The sequence below is a fragment of the Aulonocara stuartgranti genome (genome assembly GCF_965226115.1).
Source record: "Aulonocara stuartgranti genome assembly, chromosome: 16".
In the NCBI taxonomy this organism is placed as follows: domain Eukaryota; kingdom Metazoa; phylum Chordata; class Actinopteri; order Cichliformes; family Cichlidae; genus Aulonocara; species Aulonocara stuartgranti.
This window is the reverse complement of record NC_138952.1, coordinates 23,163,335-23,174,193: the sequence shown is the minus strand read 5'-3', so window position 1 is coordinate 23,174,193 and position 10,859 is coordinate 23,163,335. Positions and strand designations below refer to the sequence as shown.

General features: G+C 35.8%; 1 protein-coding gene across 3 annotated transcripts; it reads left to right on the top strand.

Moving 5' to 3' along the window:
* Positions 1-1,589: 1,589 nt before the first annotated feature.
* scel (sciellin) lies at positions 1,590-10,484 on the top strand. 3 transcript variants are annotated; one of them, XM_082508487.1, is made up of 27 exons: positions 1,590-1,713; positions 3,048-3,079; positions 3,872-3,938; positions 4,132-4,194; positions 4,333-4,404; positions 4,491-4,523; positions 4,634-4,669; positions 4,764-4,799; positions 4,893-4,937; positions 5,026-5,097; positions 5,175-5,243; positions 6,123-6,197; positions 6,289-6,357; positions 6,445-6,501; positions 7,054-7,110; positions 7,402-7,455; positions 7,549-7,590; positions 7,704-7,772; positions 7,867-7,914; positions 8,012-8,062; positions 8,234-8,296; positions 8,400-8,453; positions 8,550-8,612; positions 8,713-8,787; positions 9,528-9,636; positions 9,867-9,969; positions 10,104-10,484. In XM_082508487.1, the coding sequence occupies exons 2-27, from the start codon at positions 3,061-3,063 to the stop codon at positions 10,118-10,120; spliced, it is 1,518 nt and encodes a 505-aa protein (XP_082364613.1). In that variant the 5' UTR covers positions 1,590-1,713; positions 3,048-3,060; the 3' UTR covers positions 10,121-10,484. The 3 variants fall into 3 exon arrangements, with proteins under 3 accessions (XP_082364613.1, XP_082364614.1, XP_082364612.1); XM_082508488.1 differs by having other exon boundaries at positions 7,864-7,914; positions 8,716-8,787; XM_082508486.1 differs by having other exon boundaries at positions 7,864-7,914.
* The last annotated feature ends 375 nt before the right edge of the window (positions 10,485-10,859 follow it).

Genomic DNA, 10,859 nt, shown 5'->3' with positions numbered 1-10,859 from the left:
AGTCTAAATGTTTAAGGCAACAGAAACAGCTAATCAATCATCAGTAGCCAAGCTGCTTTGTGACCAGGCCTCAAAGGCATAAGGTCTGAGTTTGGGTTGTTGTGAAATTTTATTGGACCTCAGTGATGTTAGATAACAAGTACCTTTATTACTATACACGTGTAAAGTATCCACTCCCATCCAAAGTGCTATAAATTCAAGGAAATGTTGATACATGGTTATATAGCGGGGTAATCTTTTTACTCAGAGGTTCAAACACAAGACCTGTGGGGAGACTCCAATTCAATGAAGGAGGGCACCAGTTTTGAAATTTTAACTGTACTTTTGGTTTTACAGCTTTTGTTACTGATAAAGACTTCCCCCATTGAGGTTCATGCTACATGAAAGTAATTAGTAAATGAGAGAAGATAACACTTTTTCAATATCTGTTAAAGACATTTATGAGGAATTTCTGGTTTTCACAATGGGTCCACAGTAAAAAAAAAAGAAAGAAAGAAAGAAAGAAAGAAAGAAAGAAAGAAAGAAAGAAAGAAAGAAAGAAAGGATTACTGGACAGTCTGTGCAATGAGCTACCAAAGCCTTTTCTGTAATTTTACACATTTATTTCTTACATTTTAAGCCCAAAGATAAGCATATAAGTTTAATTTACTACAGCAGCATTTTCTTAATCATGGAGAAAAATAGGGACATACTGACAAACTGCACGTCTTTCATTATATTAAGTTAGCGCAGGGGTGTAAAACAAGTGTAAAACAAGTTTAACATCCCTGTTTTGCATGTTAAGTTGGTATAACTGGTACCTTTGGCAACTCCTTCAGAAATCTACATTCAACATTAAAAACACAGGGTTCTGGTTGAGCTCCCTTCATTCAGCTGTTGGGCTATTGCAAAGGCTCTGGTTTGAATCTGCACCATGCCATTTGGTGCTGTCTTTCTCCAAGCTTTACTCTTAACTGTCGTACTAAATGCTAAAACGCCTCCAAAAATATTCAAATACACACACAAGCCACTTCATTTAGTCTATCTGCAAAACTGAATGCAATAAAAACACCACCACAGGCAGCATTTACATTTAAAATCACAGGCAACTGAGTACACTCTCAGTCTCATGACCCCAATAGAATTATCATCTTACTGACAACATCAGCAAAAATATAGAGGATTCTTAATAGGTGGAATTTATAGCAGAACTACCATACTGGATTAATTTGGTTAGAAGTGTACCTAATGAAGTGAGTGAAGTGTGTGCGCATGCTTTATATTTCTATCTTCAATTTACATTATACCACAATGAGCATAAAAAAGCCACAAGATTACTTTCTAGTGTTAAAAATATATTTATGCAAGTTCAAGCCTGTAGTAGGATTAGGACAGAGAGAATCCCACACCCACGTTGGAGGTTTGCTTCCTCATCACTCAAGTTGAGCTGCAGGTCTTTCAGCACTCCACCCAGTTCCATGTTCTCGAAAAACAAGCAATTAGGAAACACTGATGACGGAGATAGAAACATGTAGAATGAGAGCGACAGAGAGAGAAAACCTATTCTCTGATTCTTCCGTAAAGCCACGCCCGTGGGTGGCCTTGAATCTCCACTCCCTTAAGGTTTAAAGCAAAAGGAATGACAAGGGTGTGATTGTGTAGCGTGACAGACAGGTGTTGAGCGCCGAGCTGGAAGTGAGAGTTTTCCATCAAGTCAAAGAGGTTTCTGTGGAGGTATGTACTCTTTCTCTGTGTGTGAATGTTTTATCAGTTTTTTATTTTAGCTGAAACTGTGTGCAATGATACTTCAGAGGTATTAAAAATATACTCGATAAATTGAGATTGTATATGAGACGAGTTTTTTGAGATGGTGTTTTGCATTGAGGCGTAAAGGAAAATAAATCAGAGAACACACTGTATGTCGGGTTATGTAATGATATCGTTGTAGTGTTTATGTCAGATTGCATTTCTTTTGAGGAAATAATGGTGCCTTACAGATAAAAAGAGGAGTCAGAACGGACTGATTTGCAGTTGTGCACTCAAAAACAATCACCCTAAATAAAGATGAAGAAATTATTTCAAGTGAAACGTGATGAAAGCGATAAAATCAAAAGTTTTTTTATTCAAAACATGAATCATAATCAAGGAGAATATGCTTGGTAAAAACAGAATGTATAAAATCAAGTGAAATTCATTTGATCAGATTCCATTAAATGTAACATTTTAAATTGTACTTATGTAACAAAATTACATGGAAACTTTACATGTAATCAAATTACTTAAAGTCAGCATTTTGGGCATAAACATTTTTTGAGCATATTCTGCCTTTAATGTTTTTTCTCACAACAGTTCAGATCCGATAAACCACTGGATGAGAGATTTGATCTGTTTTATGATATCTTATCTGAAAACATTTAAATTATCTTTTAGAAACTAGAAGATTGTTGTTGTTGTTGTTTTTGTCCGATAATTAAATATCCAGAAACACATAACAATGACAAAAAAAAACTAATTGGACTCATGAACAGACAAATATGCCATTTACAGTTATAACTTCTGTTGGGGTTGTAAGTCTACCTTGAGGTTTATGATGTATGTTCGTGCTGGAGGGTGAAATGAAAGGGCGCAAGCTTTATCATCGATCGACTGTGGCCTGTCACGCCTTTCTCAGCAAAAGGTCTCTGTTTTGATGACAAAGGTGTGTTTGGAGAAGGTGTGTTGTGGGTGGGTGTGTCTTACATGTGGGTACAAATCAAGACTAACCAGTTTAAGCTTAATATTTCCTGAGTCTGGGGTTAAACAGAACTTTTGATTTACTACAGATGCAGTGTCAAACCCAACAAGGCAAGCTCATAAATCCAGTCTGTCCATGAAGGGCATGTGTGTGCTCATGACACAAGTATACAGATGGCAGAAAGCAGTGATTACTTGTTCACTTCATTATGCAGCATAAAGACACCAACGGCACATAAAAGGTTTTAGCCTAGCGTGCCACCCAGTGGCTAATGAGCTGTGCTCCATTTTTTCCCTGTTTTCTCATCAATGTTCTTGTTGTTTCACACTTACAGGTAAAATTTCAAAATGAGCGCTTACAAAACTGGTAAGTTGAGAAATATCAAAGAATAAAATTTACAAATCAAATTCTAAGTAATGCGGATTTTTAAAATAGCAGATGCAAGACTGAAAGGTTCCAGTAGTTATATGACTCTGCTGCCTATTAATTATGTTAATAATATACTTAATATATTTAAAACATGCATGAAATTGTTTCCCTTTGTTATTACACTCACTGAAATAGGTTAGATTATTGCTTGTAGTCAAAATGAGTATGTAAACTAAAAAGAATTTGTCAAAATAAAAACAATGGGGGAAAAACAGTAAAATAGACTGAAGGATATATTGCATATTATAAATATATAAAGATACATATTTTTGTATATTAATAGTGATATAAATGATACAGAAATTCGAATTACAAATAATGAACCAATCAATTTTAAAAACAGAGTAGTTTATTTCATCTAAGACTTAAAATACTTACAAATGCACAAGCCCAGTACTTATGTTCGCCCCATACATGCTATATTTTAATTTAATTTTTAAGTGCATCACAGTGAGAGAAACCACAGCTCGAATACAGCAATGTGCAGTTGTTGCAGTGTGCAGCAGTAAAGACAAGACCTGAGATGCAAAAAAAGAGTATTCATTGATTAGAAAACTTTATAAATACCTTCCTCATTTAATTTTCAGGAGCAGTGTGCTAATTAGTTTTTAATTGGCTCTATTATGTTCTGTTAAACAGGTATTAACTTTTAAGTCCTTAAAAACAGTGTGTTACTTAATTAAGTAAATGAATGATAAATGTGTAATTTTTTCTGTCCTGTATTACCAGGCAAGACTTCTCTTCTAAAAGACAACAGCTGGATCAGAAAACCAGATGATGAGGAAGAACCTGTTGAGTAAGTACAACAAGGATAAAAGTTAAAACAGATGCTTACGCACACATGCATTTAGAGAATGGCAGAATTGTTGGGTGTGACTTTTGGGTCAAAGCTCAGATTTCTTTCAACCTTAAAAAAGGCCTTCTCACATTCCTCTTGCGAGTCACAGCATTGAGTCATCTCTGTGTAAATAGTTTTTTTTCTCCTACAGCCAAGATCCAAACTTCGCCAGAAGTGTTCTAAGTCAATACAAATCCAATGAAACTCTTGCGAGGTAAAACAAACATTTAAATTCACCTTAATTTGCAGACAAATGAAGGAACACTAATATGTTCTGTGATGACTGGTTTCAAGTTAAGAAAAGAGTCTCTTATTCTTTTGCATCCTGTAAATTTTTATGCATTTCTCACAGTTTAGAGCCTGAAGAAGAAACAGCCACCAAACCAAGCAACACAGCTACATCTGTGCAAGAGCTCAGCAAGAGGTACCATTTGTGTGACACATGTGATATATTTAAATAAAAGCCATATAAATGGCAGGAACAATAATGAGTCATTTCTCTCACTGAAGGTTCGGTGGAAAGCAGAATGACCTGAAGACCAAGTTAGTACAGTTTTCTTCTTTTACAGTCACAGTTTTGTTACAGTTGTGTTATTATTAATTTGTGCACTTCAAGGCATGAGATTAAGTAAGAGTTTTTTTCTGTTTTGCAGCACTCTTTCTTCCACTAAGCCCTCCTACACTAAAAGGTACATTTTTGTAAAACCACTCATAGCCCAAAATTGACTCTTTCTGGAATTTTTGAATAGGAAATCACCTGAATGATCTGCCTCTTTGTTACAGTACATATTCATCTGTGAAGGCAGATTCACCCACTGTGTACGTAAAGCTCCAGTCCATTGCATCTAATGCAATAATCAACAGAGGAGAAATTAATATAATGTGTAATCTTGTATTTCCATGTCCCTGCAGCACCACCACAACCAAGACTACTGTGACAGAGTATCCAAAGACAAGGTACACAAGGAATGCATGAACACACCAGCAAGTTAACACATTACAATGACACGTTAAGTAAATGGGTTTCACGTCTCTCTTTTTTCAGCACCAAAACAACCACAGTCACCAAGGATGGATCAACTACTGAGACCACTACTACCACCACCCAAAGCGTCAAGTAGGGAACACTGCATCAAGTTACATTATTACACATGCAATCCGTATCATATTATTGACATTTATTTGCCTTTATAGGTCTCCTGTGACTAAAACTCCAATCAGCTCTGGGACATTCTCTGACCGGGTCAGGACTTCCAGCAAAGGGTAAAAATAATGTAGTGATTTATAGTAGATGCAATATTTTAATTATTTACTTCAGTATGAGAAGCAGCATCATCGTCACTCATCAGGCTGTTGAATCTGAAGTCGAGCAACTAACAAGTATATTTAGTAACATGACCAACATCAGTTTTAATCATTACAGGTTAGACTACCCAGTTATACATCAATTCGTTAAAAAAGAGCTCCACTGAAACCAAGTACAACATTTAACAATTGTTTTTATGGAATGAAATCAATCATAATGACCCTGTGAAATAGTAATATCAGACTGTACTTGCCAGAACTTATACACCAGTCCTGTGAGAAGGAAACTCTTGACAGGACTCTTTGCAATCCTGTAAAACACTAAGTACCCGCACGGATTCATTAGCTTGTAGAACAACCTTTAGCAGCAAAAACTTGAAGTAATACATTTTCGAATGATTTTATCAGTCACGAGTCTCATGCAACATCATGTCAGTCAGGTTGGGTGATCAATTAAGTGTATTTGATTATCGGTTCCTAACTGCAACTTACCCTCTTAAATTTAATGAAAATATGAAAGGTGTAATTAGTTTTTCATAGAATATACAATTTCACTGTGTATGTGTATAGCTAAAACTAAGATTTAGTAGTATACTGAACACTGAATATTTTCATACTGACTTATTGCTACTTTCACTTAGAAGTCATAGGCCAGTAAGGCTGAGCCTTCAGATATAATAAGTCACAACAGCTTTTGCTTTACAAGCTAACCCAGTATTTTAAAAGCATCTTAGAAATTGCAGCACTTAGATGTATATTTAGAGTTTCTTAAAGAGGCCACATATAAGCACATCATGCTACATGAGAGGCTGAGTTTTTCCCCATCTTTCCAAACAGGCAAGAATACCAACCCTACTCACCTACCTTAACGACACCCAAAGTGACGGAGACAACTGTTACCCTCACCAAAGAGTAAGACACAGATTATTCAGTTAGTGTAGTATTATAACCCATGTGTCACCTGCAATTTCAGATTTATTTATATTTTTATTGTTCTGTGCAGTACGGAGGACAAAGTTTACGACACGCACCTCCCCTCATCCATCCAGGATGATCTGTCACCCACAGAGAGGTGAAGCCCAGAACTTAGATTATATTGGTCATGGCACCAGGCTTTCAGTAATTACATTCTCAGTAAGACACATTTTTCTCTATGCAGCAAAACAACTATCTCCACAACTAAGACTGTGACAGTGAAAAGCAGCACTGACACAAAGTGAGTACCATCCTAGCGCGCGCAATCCGGTTATGTTCCTCTGACCCTCTGCATACTGTTAAGATGACATATTCAAATTAGTCAGATAAAAGTCATTTTTTATATAGCAATAAATTTAATTTGTTATTCTACTATCTGATATTGCACTGTGCCATGAGATGTACTTTTGTCCAAAACATTGAGCTACCACAATGTAGTTGTCCCACAGTATTAGTCTCCTTTAGTGTTTAACAAAACATAGCTGATCAATAAACCATTTGAAAATAAATAGTATACACAACACATCTGACAGAGCAGTGTGAGTGAATATGATTAGTGTTTTTTGCATGCAGTAACTTTGGAGTAAATGTTCAGGAATCTAAATATTCCTGACATGACTAAGTTTGCTGACGTCATGACTCCATGTAAATAACTATTATTAAACTCTGTAATATGCCAGAGATTTAAACAAATATTTATTAGCACCATAAAGTTTAGGGAGCTTCCAAGCTCGACGCAGCAAAATGTGATTAAAAAACGACTAACAATGTCTCTTACTTTTGTCTGTTGTAGTGCTAAAGACCAACTCTATGATACACTCATTCCAGGTTCAGTCAAGGCTGATGACAGGTAATGCATACACTCTTTCATTATGAGTCCTCCCGTTTAGCCTTTATACACACTGTAATAAAAATCTAATAAATTGTTGCAATTGTTATTGAATTTAATGATGTCGAAAGTAGAGTTGCTGAAAAGCACACAATGCACGTCACAGTATACCTTATATGTTATATATTAGGTATGTTCTTATAAATGGTGTATTGAGATCATTTAAAGTAAGTAAATTGATGCTGTTTAATTTGACACTATAATCATACGTTACTGATCATTATGTAATACCTGATATTGGCTTCGTCACAGCAAATCAATCGTGTCCACTACTAAGACTGTGACAGTGAAAAGCAGCTATGATGAGTAAGTTACTACAGCACAATACACAAACAGTGGCACCGATATAAATACACAAACAGTACAGTAAAATGTTTGGTGCTCTTTTTACTTTTTCAGTGATGTTTTTAAAGCTAAAACCCCCACAAAGACTTCCTTTAAGTAAGATAAACCTTGTATAAACCTCAACTGTTGTACAAAAGAAAACAGAATTTAAAAAAAATAAGAACTGCACATACAGTATAATCACTAAATTTACATTTCTGTCACTGCAGAGCTGAGGATCAGCTGTATGACACCCTGCTGCCTACTTCCATCAGATCTGATTCCTCTTCCCCAGTCAGGTGAGACATCTCAGCGAACATTTAGTCATTAAAAAACAAAACAACTATTTCACCATTGTGGTGGATGAAACCTCACATTTTGCCATTTTAGCAGCTCAAGCGTCAAAAAGACAGAGATTGTCACTGTGGAGAGCAGCAGAGGGTAAGCAGTAGAAATGAATGACAAAAATGACCAAAAAATTGTGTAGTTTGTGTGTAGTTTTGTCAAATTGACCTTTTTTGTTTATCTTGTCATTTAGAGGAGAAAGTCCCTCTCCAGTGTCAACATCTTCTACCCGCAGCCTCTCCAGGTAAACTAACAGAGCACTCCTGGATTACCCATTTACTTATTCAAATTATTATTATTCTCCTTTAGAATTTCTGTTTCTTTATACCTCATCAAACTCTAATTTATTTAATCATAACAATATTTTCTACATCCAGCTCTTTCTTATCAAACTAAATCCATTGCCTCTTTATAGCTACAGTTCATACTCCAGTGATATACCCTCCACTCGCACCACCTCCTATACCATAACTACCAGGTAATTACTATCACTGTCTCTCAACCTTTTGTTATAAAAATATAGTGCAGCGTGGTTATACTCTTTCTATTATTCCTGATTTGTTCCCTTTTTTCATACTCAGTGATGACTATAGCAGCAACCGCAACACTTATACTTACTCCAGACCAGACTCCAGGTATGAAGCAAAGCAAACAAAGACATTATAAACAGTATGCGCTAAACATATTCTAAACTCCACATGCAATCTCTGGGCCATGTTATCTTTTTACAGTTATGAGTACACCAGTATCACAAGTCCCTCCATCTACTCTTCTACATCATACAGGAGCCGCAGGTATTAAATTATTTTTTGAACAAAAGAATCCAAAACTTATCACTGGCACACAAACACTGTACGAGTTAGTAAAACAACACTCTTTCATTAACTCTCTCAGCAGGTCAGATGACATTCTGTCAGAGCCAACCTACTCAAAGTCTTCTGTGAAGAGTGCATATGCACCTCCTGAAAGGTAGGAATCGGGCAGCAATAGCCTTTTTAGACACTGAAAACATTTGTGTGGAAATAAGTGTGCAGACTGACTGTCATCTAGAAGCTCAGTGAAGCTGTACTTGGATACAGTGTTGCTTTGAGCAAAGCATGAATATCGGCATGCTAATGTGCTGATATGCAGATTTTAAGCATCTGTCACATTAACCACCTTAATACAGCATGTCAGCATGTTAATAATTGCTTTTTAGCAAATACACCTAAAGTAAACCTAAAGATCACGTGTTTGTTTAAAAACCTAACTAGCTGTAGGGGGCATTGCTCAGCATTCAAGGCAATCAAAAAAAATTGAGGTAGAACTAGGGGACCATTTATTTCTGCTGTAATTGTTTTTGCACCAGTCCATCCAATTGTTGCTGTTATAGTTTGCTGAAAGTTAAGAAGGTAAACTTGATATTTATCCTGTCTTCCTCCCTGAGTTTGGCTCTGCCAGAGTTTTCTTCCTGTTAAAAGGGAGATTTTCCCTTCCCACTGTTACCAAGGGTTGCTCATAGGTGGTGTCTGACTGGGGTTGGGGTTTTCTCTGTATTATTGTATGGTTTACCTTAAAATATAAAGTGCATTGAGGCGACTGTTGCTGTGATTTGGTGTTATATAAATAAAACCGAAACAAAATTAATAGAATTAAATCAAGAACACATATATACAGTCACTTTTCTTTTACTCTAATATAAACACTTGATAAATTTTTGTCCCACACAGGACAGTGCTAGAGAAAGATCTGTGCACAGTCTGCCGTAAGCCCTTCACTGGTGATGCCAAGATGGTCCTGGATGACATAAATATGAAATGCCATGCTTCCTGCTTTAAAGTGAGTAAAATAATTTTAAGATGGGGCTTTCCTTTCTTTGGTCAACAACAAGCAGTGGTTGAAAAACAACTATGTCAAGACTTTACCAAAGTAAAGTCTTAGTATTGTTTTGAAATTACCAGTGACTCATGAACTCCTAATTATTAAGACCTCACAGAATATTTTTGATGTATACAGCCATTGTTGTCTCAGGATTCTGTTTCCTCATGTGAGCATTTGTGTTTTGGCAGTGTGAGGTGTGTAACATTACTTTGGGTAATCTAAAGGCTGGGGACAGCTTGTGGATTTACAAGCGTATGGTTCACTGTTCGAACTGCTTTGAGGTCACCAAAGGTAAGTAATTATTAGGATTTCTTCATTTTCCTGGATGTAAAGCTCCAGTGACTAAATATTTGTACCGTATGTATTACTCTACTTGTTTTAATTTCAAAAGGTCTTAGTTCAAATTGTACATCCTTCCCCCACAGAAAAATGGCAACGCTGATGCTCCAAATATACTTAATGGATTATTGATTATCAGCTTTGGGTGTCGTGGGATCTCATGGACTAGCATTACAATGAGCTGACAAATCTTTATGTGGGTGTTTTGTGAAATGACAGTTACATTTTAATAACATGAATGCAGTATATAATAAACTATTTAGTAGCTGTGTTGCCTTGATATTGGTGTTTCTGTATCTACCTCTATGCACCATATCAGCTCTTATTGTCTTTGGCTTGCATTTTGTAGGGAAACTTCATTCTAAAACGATACATTGCAATATTGAGGGCCGGGGGCTTTTTCTTTGTGCAATAAAAGCTATAAAGTGTCTTTATCTAATAAAATTAAAATATTCTACTTCTTTTAAGACGTTTGTGTTCATTTTCTTCCTTAATTATATACCAGTGAAATGTAATCTACCCATTAAAGTCATAATTTACAGTTAATGGAACTTGATATATTTGACAATTTTAGGATAATTATACAATATATTATCATAAAATCATCTCATGTCTTCTGCACTGTTTGGTTAATTTAGTGGGTTCAGGAACTTGATTTGGGTTACGGTCTTCACTTATGTGCAAAAATATTATGCTTTCATATTTTATTAAGACTTTTTATTGAAGATTTTGGGTTTACGTTATTAAAAAAGAAACATTACATCGATTTTATATATCCACTGTATATTCGATACATATTTTAGTCTTCAACATCTTTTCTGCATGAGATATGCTTCTAGCTT

Bases quoted from the DNA above. Each gene is read 5' to 3' on its own strand.
- scel (XM_082508486.1), top strand. The intron at 5,098-5,174 runs GTAGGGAACACT...TTGCCTTTATAG, and splicing joins ACCACCACCCAAAGCGTCAA to GTCTCCTGTGACTAAAACTC. The intron at 6,502-7,053 runs GTGAGTACCATC...TGTCTGTTGTAG, and splicing joins AAAAGCAGCACTGACACAAA to TGCTAAAGACCAACTCTATG.